This window comes from Maylandia zebra, linkage group LG10, assembly GCF_041146795.1.
Source record: "Maylandia zebra isolate NMK-2024a linkage group LG10, Mzebra_GT3a, whole genome shotgun sequence".
Taxonomy (NCBI): domain Eukaryota; kingdom Metazoa; phylum Chordata; class Actinopteri; order Cichliformes; family Cichlidae; genus Maylandia; species Maylandia zebra.
In genome coordinates this window covers 8,634,039-8,648,426 of record NC_135176.1, presented here as the reverse complement: position 1 = coordinate 8,648,426, position 14,388 = coordinate 8,634,039, and the positions used below count along the sequence as shown (strand labels likewise).

Here is a 14,388-nt window from a genome sequence, read left to right as displayed (position 1 = left end):
GACCATTTCCAGGCTTATGATTCAAAGATGTGAACTGTGCCATTGCTCTTAGCTGGTGCCACATACAATCAGTATTTTAAAAGTGATGCTTTTACAATTACTGTATAGATGTGAGGATTTTTACAAGTTTCCAAAATATTTTAAAAAGCCAATTTTCTATTAAAATACTGAAAATATTCATATATATATGCCACCTGGCCACTGTGCAATGGGTTTGTGTTTTTTTTTCTTCAGCTGCCTGGGCATAAGGACTCCTTGAGTTCATGGAAATAATACTTGCCAGACTCAACTAGGCTTAGCTTAGAGCTTGCACTCCCATCCCGTATTGTTAAGGATTGTTTCAGTGTAATTGGACCTTGTTTATTGTCCATATTGAACTTCTCCTTGCTTTCTGGCTATGTACCTTCAGCTCTCAAGCATGCCATAATCCAACCTGTTCTAAAAAAAAGGAACCTTGAGCTTAGTGATTTTGCCAATTTTAGGCCAATTTCTAAGCTTCCCTTTATGGCTAAAATACTTGAGAAGGTGGTTCTGCTCCAACTGCAGACCTACCTTGATGAGAATAATATAAATGATAAATTTCAATCGGCCTTCAAACAACATCACAGCACAGAATCAGCATTGCTTCGTGTTTTCAATGATCTCCTACTAATGGCTGACAACGGACGCCCCTCAGTCTTAGTGCTTTTGGATCTATCATCGGCATTTGACATGGTTTACCATAATATCTTATTAGCGAGACTTGAGCACACTGTAGGCATCAAGGGCGCTGCCCTGGATTGGTTTAAATCCTATCTCTCCAATCGGCTCTCTACGGTACATCTGACTACATCCTTTTCCTCGGCTGTACCTGTTTGCTGTGGTGTCCCCCAGGGATCTGTGCTGGGCCCTACCCTTTTCTCATTATACTTGCTTCCTTTAAGTGCCATCTTTGAGAAATACCATATTGCTTATCACTATTATGCAGATGATATCCAGCTCTATTTTGAGCTAAACGACGATCTTGCTCTGTCTCTGAATAGCCTCCGAGAATGCATGTCTGAGGCCAAGAAGTGGTTGTTGTCGAATTCTCTTATCCTTAATGAGAAGAAAACCGAGATTATGATTTTTGGTAGTAATGCCCTTCGTGCCAAACTCCGGGATGCCTTTGGTTTTCTTAGTTGTTCTCTCTCTGATACTGTCAGGAATCTGGGTGTCTTATTTGACAGCTCCTTTTCATTTGACAAACAAGTGTCTGCTGTTGTCAGATCTAGTTTTTACCAGCTTCGTCTTATCTCTAAGGCTAGGCGCTATATCCCGCATAAAGATCTCGAAAAGCTCATCCACGCCTTTGTAACGTCGAGGCTAGACTATTGTAATTCACTTTATTGTGGTCTCCACTCTTCCCTTTTACAGAGATTACAGACAGTTCAGAATGCTGCAGCTCGCATTCTAACTAAAACCAGCAAGTTTGCCCACATTACTCCTGTCCTTGCCGATCTGCACTGGTTGCCTGTCAAATATCGTATTCAATTTAAAATTTTGTTGTTTACTTTTAAAATTACTAACAACACTGCACCCAGCTACCTTAAGGACCTTTTAAACCCTTATGCTCCTGCCAGGGCTTTAAGGTCATCGTCACAGTTACTGCTGGCTCAGCCCAGATCTCGACTTAAGACTAGAGGTGATCGATCGTTTGTTCTTGTTGCACCTGTGCTTTGGAACAATCTCCCGATTGGCATCCGGGCATCTGATTCTATTCATTCTTTTAAATCACAGCTTAAAACATATCTTTTTAAACTTGCCTTCTCCACCTTTTAATTGCTGGTTTGTTTGTTTGTTTGTTTGGTTGCTGTGACCTATTGACCTCTTGTATTAATTCCCTCCTATCTTTCTATTGGTGTTTTTTATTATGGTGGTACAGCTTTTATCTTGCTATTACCCATGTGCTGTAGTCATTCTTATTGGTAGCTTTTATCTATGAACATAACTCCTTATTTTTATTTATCCGTTATCAATGTTTGAACCTTTTATTGTTTTATGTAAAGCACTTTGGTATGCCCAAGGCTTTTAAATGTGCTCTATAAATAAAGATTGTTGTTGTTGTTGTTGTTAGCTTGGCCATTCGTATAAGGGTCTTTGAGGTTTTAAGTTACATTTGGAGGTCCAAACTTTACAAATCATGTGGTGCTTAAATTGAGGATTTAAAATGCCTCAAAACAATGAGTTGAAAAGAAGAGAAATAAGCAACAATACCTTGGTTTACACTTGTTTTAGTGTACCATCAAACAGACAACATTCCTGTGTGCACTTCTGGCCAAAAGAGCTTACTTGTATTATTTTGACGTTGGGCTTACCTTCTTTGGTTACACATGGGATATAGCAGCAGTTCTTTCAAAAAGACAGGTAAAAAGAAACAAATGAGACATAAATTGCTATTTATTTTGTTAAAAGTTAATGCCTGAATTATCTACCCAATGTATAGGTCTTAATGATTAGTTTGTTTGTTTGTTTGTTTTTTAAAAAAGGAACAAATAAATACGTTTTGATGACTATCATTATAAGTCACAAGACAAAAGACAGCAAGATCCATGCTGATGAATCATACATAATAAGTGGTTTATGATTTTCAACCATTTTCTTCCTGAGTGGTTGGTTCCTGGTTACCTCAGAACAGTCCGGTACAGGAAAGAGTTCCTCATTTATTAATAAATACTAATTAGTTACTGTTTTCAGGCATCCCAAGCTGTCTAACGGATTGCTATTACACAATTCATTACTTCATCGTCGTGATTACGTGACTTATATGTTCCCTCAAAGTGAAGAGGGGGATCATAATACTGAGCGCTCAATCGCAGCTTGTGCACTGTAGTATCTAGTAATTTTGTGCACCTCACTATGAAGTGTTACTGACGTCTATATTAAACATGCAGAACTGCTGCTGTTGTCTTTTCCATCTTATTGTGATTAAGTGCTTTTCAGTTTTTGGAAAATGAGCTCACAAGCATGACACACAATCTATGAAGTAATGTGATTGCCCATTTTGGAGGAGCAGGTTTTGCACATGTGTCCATCATGTACTTTCTCATTTAACACTTTAGTTTGAGTCACAGTAAGACCATTGGGCTCTGAATCAGCTTTGCTCTGAATTTCACTGGCTCCTCTGTCACCATGTTTCTACATTGTGGATTACATGCTGTAATTTTAAGGTAACAGGAGCTGCAGCTGTGTTCAGTTTTCTCAGTTTCATGTTTAGATGTGTGTGGCTCACAGACCACAGAACGCACACAGCCACAAGACTTTGTCTCAAATTCATGTCAAGAACCAGACATTTTCAAAGACACAAAAAATGTCAGGGCAAATTTTAAGGTTGTGGGGAATTATTCTTATTTTTTAAATGATATGATCTATAAGAAGAATACTAAATCTGAAGAAAGGTTAGGAGGGCAGTCATACTGCAATTGCACAAATCTTTTGGAGAACTTTGCCCGATATGATTTTACATATTGAACCTTGAAAGAATCAAGTACCAGAGAAGCTCCAGACTTACAGTGATAACTTAAAGACATGCATAATTTGCTAAATAATGAGTATTTACTACACTACTACACTGAGGACATTTTGTGCATTCTATTTTGAATTTCTGGTGACTTTTGTCAATTTATGCTGGAAAAAACATAGGTTATTAGGATGGGTTGGGTTTGTTTGTCCTTCCTTCTGAAATCCAGCCCTGTGCAAAGCAAACGTCAAAGAAAGTTTAAAAAAAAGTGAAGAAGTAAAAGATAAATGGCACTTTGATAGTTTTTTTTTTCTTTTTTACTCTGTAAGCCACTAAAAAGACTAAAAGTCTGGATCTGAAGACAGGCCTCTGAGCGAGCTAAATAGTACCAAATCCAACTTGAAAATCATCTTAAACAATTTGAAGTGGTTTTACAAATCCATAAACTGCACTTATATCTGCACCTGATGTTTGGAGAGCGTTTATTGGAAAGATTAATCATGACGCAAACCTTACCTATCAAAAAGGCTGAGGTCTTTTTTTTAATCCGACAAGACATAAAAAGAAAATAGGTTTGTACCCTGTGGAATTTTACTAAAAAAAAGAAGAAGAAAAAAGAAAGAAAAAAGAAAAAGCTGTGGTGGGCCCATAAAAATGTGATGGGCTGCACACATGCAAGTCTGATGTAAAACAACCAGAGGCAGAAAGGCTAACATTACATTGTTTTGTGTGAAGTCTTCTTAACATGCCTTTTGGCATGATGACAAATAGAACTTGATTATTAAAGTACACATATTAAATTGGCGCCTTGGTTTTATTGTAACCTATTGGACACAGAGTCCTTCCCTGAATTCCCTTTTAATCAACTACAAGTCGAGCGCCTGACTCTGAACATCTCAGTTTAGGAGGAGTTTGTGAGTCCTGCGGCTCACCTAGGACCTTTTACCAAAACGCTTTTCACAACGTGAGAGTTGGGCTGTTGTGCTGCTGAGAACTGCGAAGACTTTTTGACGTGCAAAGTCCAGTATCCTGGCAAAGCAAACACTTTCTGGGACATGAGCCAAACGAGCAGACAGTTATTTTGTGCCAAAATCTGGCCAGAGGATAGGAAATCATACACAGGCAACGTCGTGACCGCTGCCAGTATGGCGCAAAAAACTGAAGAAAGTCGCGTCTATTTCACCAAAACCCCGACTGGAAGCAGTGCCGGGAGTTTGGCAGAATCCGAGAATGCAAACCTGTACGGATCCGGAAACATTATTCCGCTAGCCTGTGACATGGAGAAACGCTGCTGCCAGACAGCTGCTGCTCCTCAGGAGGAGTTAAGCGCTGAGTGCCGAGTGGGCGACATTCGCTCCTTTTCTGCCTGCGCCACAATCTCAGAAACAGCCAGGGAGCTCTGCAAAGCTGTGTCCGTGTCTCTGGGTCTGACCATGGAGTCCGGTGACACGAGCGAGGCGCACGTTTCTCTCCCGCCGTGTGCCGCAAATGACCAAATGAGCGCAGAGTATTTATTCGGGGTGGAAGCCGTGCCTGCGAACTGTCCCGGAGCCCCGGCTTCTCTCTCCGAGTACAGGTGTCCCGAGCGAGATGAGCGCCCGCCACACGACCACAAGCAACAGGTGAAAATGTTCAAAAGTTCAGAGCCCGCGGCGGCTTTTCATCACCTTACTTCCACGGCGACATCTGTGAACGCGCAAAACTTCACGCTGTGCCTGGCTGATGACATAACTCCGAAAGAGATAGATCATCTGGACATAGCGTGCGCTGCCTCTTGCCCTTACGCCCCAGCTGCGCCGGAGCCTTTGGCACAGTTCGGCCCCGCGGCTGCACAGAGGCCATGCGGAGCTTACAACTCCGTGGAGGAAGCCGGAGACGTCGTGGATGCCGTGGAGAATAGGTCCACGGGGTTTCAGGCAGAACGGCACGGCGTCAAAGTCAAATCTGAGGGAAGTGCATCTGCAGGGGCGTCGTGGGTCAGCAGGCCTAATTACAGCTTCGGCGACAAGTACAACTCGCAGTTTTGGGGGTCGAGGCAGTGCATGAACGTGCAGAGCTCGGGAGCGAACTCCCCGTTTATATGCAATCCATATGACGGGACCGTAATGCGCCGTGAACAGTGGTACCCTGGCGGGATGCTGAGGACGCCTTATCCCAACTCCAACTACATGAAGGGTGAAGTCGGCGAATGGCTGGATGTCACTTACAACGACACCAGGTGAGCTTTAGTCGGCTGGTAATAGTAATTTTACGTGATTACAATATAAATATGTATTTCATATTGCGGTATAACCAAAGGTTGAACAGTTCTAGGTGTAATTGCGAGCCAAACGTTCTACTTTATATATATATATTCAAACTCAGGACCACAGGTTGACCCTTTGTCCCTTAGGGGGCTTGAGGGTCTGTCTCTGACCAGGATTAGATCACCAATCCACAGACTGACAAACAGCAAAAGGCAACTGATACTACACCACATATCAATTTCTTTACTGTCTGTGTGTGTGTGTGCGTGTGTGCGCGTATTTCTTTTTTCTTTGTTGTTGTTGTTCTTTTATTGATGCAGGAAACATTTACCCCACACTTGTTTTTTCTGGTTCCAAACCATAGTGGCAAACTGAACAGACTGTTTAAAAAAAATTCCCTGCTGAGAAAATGTGTAGGCAGAAGTTTCAGGCTCCAATCTAGAAATACACCTGCTTCACATATTTGGCGATTTTACAGTAACCCAGAGCTGCTGATTTTATACACTGTGTGAAAGTCTAATTTTTTAAAAAAGACAATAATTGAAGTATGCCAAACTGATTATAGCTACAGCAAAAAAAAAAAGGAGATCAAAGCGATACATGGAAACATTTTAACAACCCTTTTCCTCCAAACATTTGTAATGAATAAAGTTTGATTCTATTTTTAATAAAAAAAATTTCTGAATAAAGTGAATGAGAGAGTGTTGTATGTATTCAGATGATAGTGGATGTATTCATTTCATAAAGTCAGATGATGACAGAGTGGAGAAAAAAGGGGAAAAATCACTGCTTGACTTTTTCTTCAAGTTTGTTTGTTCCTTGACTATTGTAAATGTTAGTCCCCATGATTTTGAATTCTGACAAAAAAGATGAGGCAGTTTATAGACAAACATTTGTATTACCCGACAGTGACCTTGGTGGCTGTACCTGAAAATAAGATTTAGTTTAACTTAATTTACCTGGGCCACTGGGTGATGTTTCACATCAGTTTGGCTCTAGCTAAGCATTCAAAGTTAATGTGATAAAAAGATGCAGACAGTCTTGTTTTAGCGAGAAGATTTTGATGTTTCTGTGGCACAAAAGTGGGAATAATTAACAACACAAGTTAACAAAAAACCCCAAGCCACACGCACAGTTGGTGCTTTCGTAGTTTCAAATGTTTCTGAGTGTGTCAGGTTCTTAAAATCTCTCAACACATTTTAGTTCAGACTATAAAGCACCCAAAGTGGGCACGTTAACTGACAGCCATCGTGTGACGTGCATGCCACACAGAGGTGTTGTCTGCTGGTGTTGTGCAGAGCTTTCTCAAATTCACCTGGGTGAATGATTGTTAGTGCAGTCAGAAAAGGGACACTGTTTCCTTTGGCTGTTAGTGTTCAGTACCGCATAGCTGTCTGCGTGGTGTAAAGTGAATTTCTGTACAAAGCTGCTGAGAGGAGGTGTAGCAGTGTGGTCTGCCTAATCTACTGAGCAGTCAACCCAAGAAGGTCATTTTTGAAACCATGTTATATCTACCTATATATTTTTTAATCTATAAAAAAATTTCCCAGAATTAACTTGTCAGTCTACTTCTTTAACTTTTCATACTTTCACCCAGGAACTGATCCCTGTGTGTAGAGAAGGGTAATGGAAAGTTTTATGGATTTTTTTCACTTAGACATTACTGGGTTTTAATTTTGTTCCACTTTTTCACTTCTAATGATTACATCGTGTTGTATTATTGTGAAACATGGCTAACAAACCTAGAGTAGCAAGACTGACTGCCGAAGAAGCCTTGGGGCAGATATTTAATGCTCAGTGAAAACAGCTCAGTTGATGTTGATGGGTTAGCTCAGGTTTAAAACAATAATTTACGATACTAGAACATGTGTCGTAGATGGGAGTGTTCCTTGTGGGGAAATGATTGTGTTGTATTTTTGATAAATGCATTAAAAAAGGAATTCCTGTATAAAATGGAATAAAATGGGGTCATAGATGACCTCACTCGCTCTTTCTAGGCACTAAAACAGCTTGATTGCTCAAGGTTTAAACTGAAAAGACTCCCAGCCCTTGCATGCTTTACCTTCTGGCAGAAGATATGTATTATTTTAGTTTTATGGTAATTTGCCTTGACTGAATGTTTACCTGTAGCGGAGGCAGCGTGGAGTGGTGGGAAGGTTATTCTCTGAATGTAATTGGTTACAGATTATTACTTACCATTTAAAAATGTAGCAAGGGTTTGCTTCATGAAAGCAGTGCCATCATTTGCTTTTTGATGACTTTTTACATAAATGATTTAGACTGAAACATTTTCTACAGGGTTTCCTCAGCTTTGATAGCCAGCATTTCACTGTTCATTGTATTTCACTGCTGGTAAACCGGCCTTATTCTGTACAGGGATGTTAGCTCCTTTATGATTTCAGAAAGGAAATATTGTTGAATTCTAGCACTGAAAGGCATTCTTGGCCACTGGCCTTGTTGAGGTCAGCTGTTTGCAGGCATGGCAGACTCAGGATGTTTAAAGCAATGCACATTGTTTGATTGACAGGCCTGAAATTGTGTAAATTCAAGCAGCAGAGTGAATCAAAACAACAAAAAGAAAGCACATGGCTGTTAGGACATGAATGTCAGATCTGGAAATTGCAGATCAGCTGGTGGAGATGCCTGAGGATTGTGTAGAGGTCTACGAAAAGAATTGCTATACCTTCTCTTTTGATTTATCACCATAGTCAGTATTGTCTTTATATCACCGTGGTCTTAATTGTCAGTTTCTACTTTAGGTTGTGACTACCACACATGCGCGCACTCACACACACATATGCGCACACACACGCGTGCACACACACATACACACACACATCCAGTACACCATGGTAACCTTCACCTAGTCTCCCTTATGTACAATATTGGCAAGTGCAATTTTTCTTATGCAACATAGTATTTTATTCTATTTTGTACAGTATGTTATTCTATTTTTTCTTATTCTATTCTATTGTTTTTTCTTAATTTTTGATGGTCTTAACTTTGTACTGTCCGCTGTCTGCTGTGACCAAACAAATTTCCCACGTGACTAATAAAGGTTTATCTTATCTTAACATGACAAATCACTAACAGATGAGTGCAGTGTTCTCAGGGCCACAGTGAGATTTGGCACTTATGTTTGGTGTAAGAAAAAAACAAGATGGCAGCAGTAAAAATGTTCAGCATGAGGCTTTAGAAATGGACGTCCACAAACCGATTTATGTTTCCTAATCCTATTTTTATATGTATTCAATGGCACTTTCAAACGAATGGAGCTTGTCTAGATGTAAAGAGAGAGCTCTAAGGTGCAAACTTTCTTACACTTGATGCCACTGACCTCTGAGGGTATTGACTGGCGTTTTATGGGGAAGATTCCAAAGTAGGCATTCCTGCATGGTGGCAAGATGCAAAGCACGAATCTGATCACAATGTAGATAGCAAGTTAGAGTAACACAAAACAGAAAATTAGAAAGCGAAAGCAGCTGATCTGTGACAGATCAGTAGGTCCTCACACTCAGTTCAGAGAGGTTATGTGGTTTATCAAATCAAAATCAAATCAAATCACTTTTTATTGTCACATCACATGTGCAGGCACACTGGCACAGCACATGCGAGTGAAATTCTTGTGTGCGAGCCCCACAAGCAACAGAGATGTGCAAACACAACAACACAAACGAGCAAAATACAAGAATGGCCAACCTGAAACTAATAAATATATGTACAATATATAATAGTGTATGCATTTCTGGATGTGTATACTAAATATTTTCCTACGTGTGTGTGTGTGTGTGTGTGTGTGTGCGTGTGTGTGTGTGTGTGTATACACATTTTTACAAATTAAATAGTAAAAAAATAAAATAAAATAATAATAATAATAATAATAATAATAAAATATATAAAATATACAGAGTTGAATATGTGCAAAACAAGTGGCATTTATATACAGTGTGGAGTGCATAATGTTGAAGTTCCAATAGTGAAGCTGAGGTGTCTATGACGTGTTCAGCAGTCTGATGGCCTGATGGAAAAAGCTGTCTCTCAGTCTGTTGGTACGGGACCAGAACCTCCTTCCTGATGGAAGCAGTCTGAACAGTTTATGGCTGGGGTGACTGGAGTCCTTGGTGATCCTCCCCGCTTTCCTCAGGCACCGCTTCCTGTAGATGTCTTGGAGGGAGGGAAGCTCACCTCCAATTATCCGTTCAGAGCACCGCACTACTCGCTGGAGAGCTTTGCAGTTGTAGGCGGTGCTGTTGCCATACCAGGTGGTGATGCATCCAGTGAGGATGCTCTCAATGGCACAGCGATAGAAGGTCCTGAGGACCATGAGGACACTGAGGGAGCGAGACATTGCTTAATGTCTGAAGCCCTTTCAAAACCCTGCTTATACAGTTTTCCAAGTCAAGCTTGTCTTGTCTTTTTTATCTATCTATACACAACATAAACACGATTCAAGACTTAAGGTGCAGGATGTTTTGTACAATTGCACCACTACAAAAACTGGGAGATGTTTGAGGAGCAATGAATGGAACACTTTTGGATATTAAAAAAATACAAAAGTAGGAAAGAAAAGTTGAAATAAATAAATAACATAGCCAGTTGTAAACACATTCAGCCTTTGTTTAGCAACCAAAGCAATGATCTGCTGTTCATTTGCAAAAAGCTGATCTCTGCTGAACTCTTTTTCCTGTCACCACATTGCTAAAATCTCTCTTATGCCATGAGCGAGAGCCTGCTTTTTTTACCTTTTGTTGCTGCTTCTTAGATTTGGTTTTAACAGAAAGATTTTGTGCCTTGCTATCATTTAGTTTGGAAAAAATGCATTGCAATAGTTATGTGTATATGTTGCAGTTACACCTGCTGTGAGCATGAGGAACATCTGTGTGGTTTTACTGCAAAGCAGAGCTGAGAAAACTCAGGCATGCTTTTACCCATTTGGACCTCGTGGCAGTGAGCTGCACAGCTGGATGGAGTTATTTAGCCAGGCAATTATGTAAAGTTGTAGTTTTGATTAAATTCTGGGACTACGCCTGATGGAAAGTCAAGACATTTTACCTACTATGAGAAAAAAATAATTTTAACAAAATGCTTTAATTTTTCAATTTGTAATTTAATAGTTGTTAAATACAGTTTAGTATTACCATGTGATATTTCTTGTTTACTGCACTTTGTTGTTAAACCTTCCAGAGTTCCAGTTTTAGACAAAGAGATTATTTATTGAAACTTTCACAGCATTAAAACTGCATTTTCAGCGCTGTGAATGCTGCAGACCTCAATGATTCGCAGCAGTTAAGTTTTTGGAAACAAACCCCCGGGGACATATATGGGATCGGAAGTGCGACACGGCGGCAGTCTGGTAGATATGTGAAGGATTCTGGTTAAAATCTTAATAGGAGTAGTTTTGAGCAGCAATTTTCTACAAAAATAACTTGTGATTGGTTGGTTACCCTTTGACATTAATTGGTAGTGCAGAAAAATAGCAACCAGCCAAGCTTTGAAGAATTTTACAAGACTGGTAACAAAGAGCAGGAAATGGACACAGAATGTTTCTGTTTCGTCTGCGTGTGGAGTCAACCAAGTATGCAGAGTGGCAGCACAAATGGCAGCGAGAGGCTTGCATAGTACAGTAACTCAGTAAAGAAACCTACTCGGTGATTATTATTATTATACAGTACTTAAAGTAAATGCAATCTATGTCAAATCAGGCCATAATACTTCATGCTCGACTAGCGCCTCTTGCATGTGAAGGATGAGTCATGACCACATAAATGAATGAAAACAGATGTTTACCAATTTATTTAGTTCCATCCTGGAACACTACAAAAACAAGCTGAACTGACTATGACCAAATAGGAACCATCTTAAACATTTTACTCGATTGTGTCTGATCAAGCATGGAGGTGGCTGTTGCAGGACAATTTTTGCTAATTATTGCAACAGAAAAAGTCTCATTTAACCTGTGAAAGTTATCTATTTGTACTTTTACGTTGTAGCAAAATACTACCTTGAGGTATATGCTTCAAGGTAAAGAGTAAACCTGAATAATATCTGTTCATTTTGGAAATATTTAAATGGTCACTATACCAATTATATTCAAATGTAATTATTCAGAAGATGACATCAGAGTGTTTAAAACGTCAAATGCTGAAGGCTAAGTGTGTATATTGTTAAACTCTGATGTTTGTTTTTTGTATTTTAAAATTGCAATAAAGGTCAAATAAAACCATATAGCATGCAGTCAGACACACATAAATGCCACACTCCGCTGTGGTGTGTGAGTGAGCATACGACTGACAACAACAATAATGTAAAAGTTTATATCAGGCATATTTGCATGTATCTATTTTTCATCCTTTTACTGAATTTTGCTCTGTCTAAAGTAATTATTTTAATGGGACTGCCTGATTAGGTGGAAATGTCTAATAAGTGTTTATAACAATTTCTCTTTGGACTACATCATCTGGCCTGGATGTTAGCACGATCCAGGTGATTGGCACGATAGCTTAGGAATTTTTCAAACATGAATCTTTTGTCATTAACTGTGCCCTAAAGCACCTGGCGTCCTAAAACTGTATGTAAACACATAAGTTAAAACAAGTGAGCACCACGCAGGTCAGCACATTTTCAAGGATTCACACAAATCCACAGAGTAAGTAACTAGAGTAACTTTATAGTAGATAAAAAGCGTGTTCCCCATCAGGCTTTATTCAAGAAAAAATAAAGCCAGTCTCCCTGTTAAAAAAAAAAAAAAAGAAACATGTTGCACTTGTTCTACCAGTGAACCAATCTTGCTAGCTTCCTGTTTTCAATAAAAGAGTTAAATGTGGTTAGCCCAGATAATTTGCCTATTACAGTGTCTTTAAATACAGCAAAAAGCTGGATCAGTAAGTTATTTTCAAAAAAGGAAAGTACCGCATGCCTTAGGATATACACAATTATGCATAATAGGATACCACATTTTGGCTGGCTGGGTTAAGAGAAAATTGTCACCTTCTCTGTTAACACATTATGTGCAAATCTGATCAGTTCAAGCTCTCATCTGTCATTTGGGATTATTAGCGGCCTCTTTTGTTCTGTGCGCCGAGCATTGGCATATTGACATGCATATTTTTCACATTTATCATCAGCAGATCCTGGGCTACAAAAGAATACTAGGTTGCTCTGTATAATCTCAACTCTCGTTGCTCAAACTGTCATCTTTTAATCACAACCAAGCCGGACCTACGTGTTGAAGAAATCTAATTAGACTTTGTGTGTTAGTGTTAAGCATTAAATAAATGTGAAGCTTTGAACAAAAGGGCCCTTCCTTAAAACACTTAAGTCTACTGTAACAGAGCTCATATAAAAATGAATTCAAATTAGATTTGCTGCTTATTATTATAAAGTTGTCAAAGCCCAGATGCATACGTGTCATGCTCGAGTTTTCCCATTCTGATAGAATATTTTATTTATTCTTAAAATCAGTCAGGACACAGTGAGGCTCTTCACTTCATGCTTGTCTCTTTTACACCGAACCTTGATATCTGAGTAGCACGTCACCGAGGCAGCATTGTGTCTGAGTTGTCTCCAATCTCTCTGTGTCCAAGGTTGCAGCTCACTCAACTCACCCCAGCCCCCCTCCGTACCATAGCCACGGTGCTTCAGTCTTTCCCACACTTTCATCATCGGCCTGTCCTCTTTTTTATAACTACCTAACTACCTAACTACTAGAGTTTACCATGGGTCTTGGGTATGAGTGAATTAAGTAGCTTACTTGTGGTATAGTATGAGTTTAATTTCGTGTGGGATAAAAATGGTTTATGATTTTATAAATGGCTTGTTTTGGGGGGGGGGTTTGTGTTTGACTGCAGGTTTGAGTCCAGTAGAGAACACATGTTTCCCATGGAGTTCTTCTTTCCCCCACAGAGGACATGCCTTATCTGCTCGGACGAGGCATCTGGCTGCCATTACGGCGCACTCACCTGTGGCAGCTGCAAGGTTTTCTTCAAAAGGGCTGCCGAAGGTAAATCTTAAAGCATCCAACTGGGCTGTAAGTTTTATGCCAGTCCACTTGAGATTCTGGCTCTTTATTCTACACATTAATAGTTCCTAAAGAGTTTTGTGTTTGCTCATGGTTGTCTTCAGTTTAAGTGATTTACATTTTTTTTTACATTGTTTCACGGTTTCTCCTGTAGGCAAGCAGAAATACCTGTGTGCCAGCAAGAATGACTGCACTATTGATAAGCTAAGAAGAAAGAACTGCCCCTCCTGTCGCCTGAAGAAGTGCTTTGAAGCTGGGATGACTCTTGGAGGTGGGATGGATTTTTGCAAAGAAGCAGCTAATACTTGTTGACTTGATGCTATGGTTTATAATGGTATATAATATATATATATACATATATATATGTGTGTGTGTGTGTGTGTGTGTGTGTGTGTGTATATATATAAAAAAAAAAGAGAGAGAGAGAGAGAGAGAGAGGAAAAAAAGATGAACAAAGCACTACAAAAAAAGTGAAGCCCTGAAAGTGACACTATTAATGGTTTCCTCAGACCAAGTATTTTATTCTTTCTGCACTGCACATCTTATCTGGCTCTCTTCAATTGCAGCATCATCACAATAGGGGATGTTACTGATAATCAAGCCCCTGACTGAGCTGCCATGCAATTTAGACCTCTTCCATTCACTTC

At 39.6% G+C, this 14,388-nt stretch overlaps 1 protein-coding gene across 1 annotated transcript in view; it reads left to right on the top strand.

The window, feature by feature from the left end:
* Positions 1-3,985: 3,985 nt before the first annotated feature.
* ar (androgen receptor) overlaps positions 3,986-14,388 on the top strand; it is a 38,350-nt gene continuing 27,947 nt past the window's right edge. The window contains exons 1-3 of the mRNA XM_004557395.6: positions 3,986-5,696; positions 13,572-13,723; positions 13,896-14,012. Of these exons, the coding sequence (XP_004557452.3) occupies positions 4,534-5,696; positions 13,572-13,723; positions 13,896-14,012 (1,432 nt within the window). The 5' untranslated portion in view covers positions 3,986-4,533. The remainder of the gene's footprint in view (positions 5,697-13,571; positions 13,724-13,895; positions 14,013-14,388) is intronic.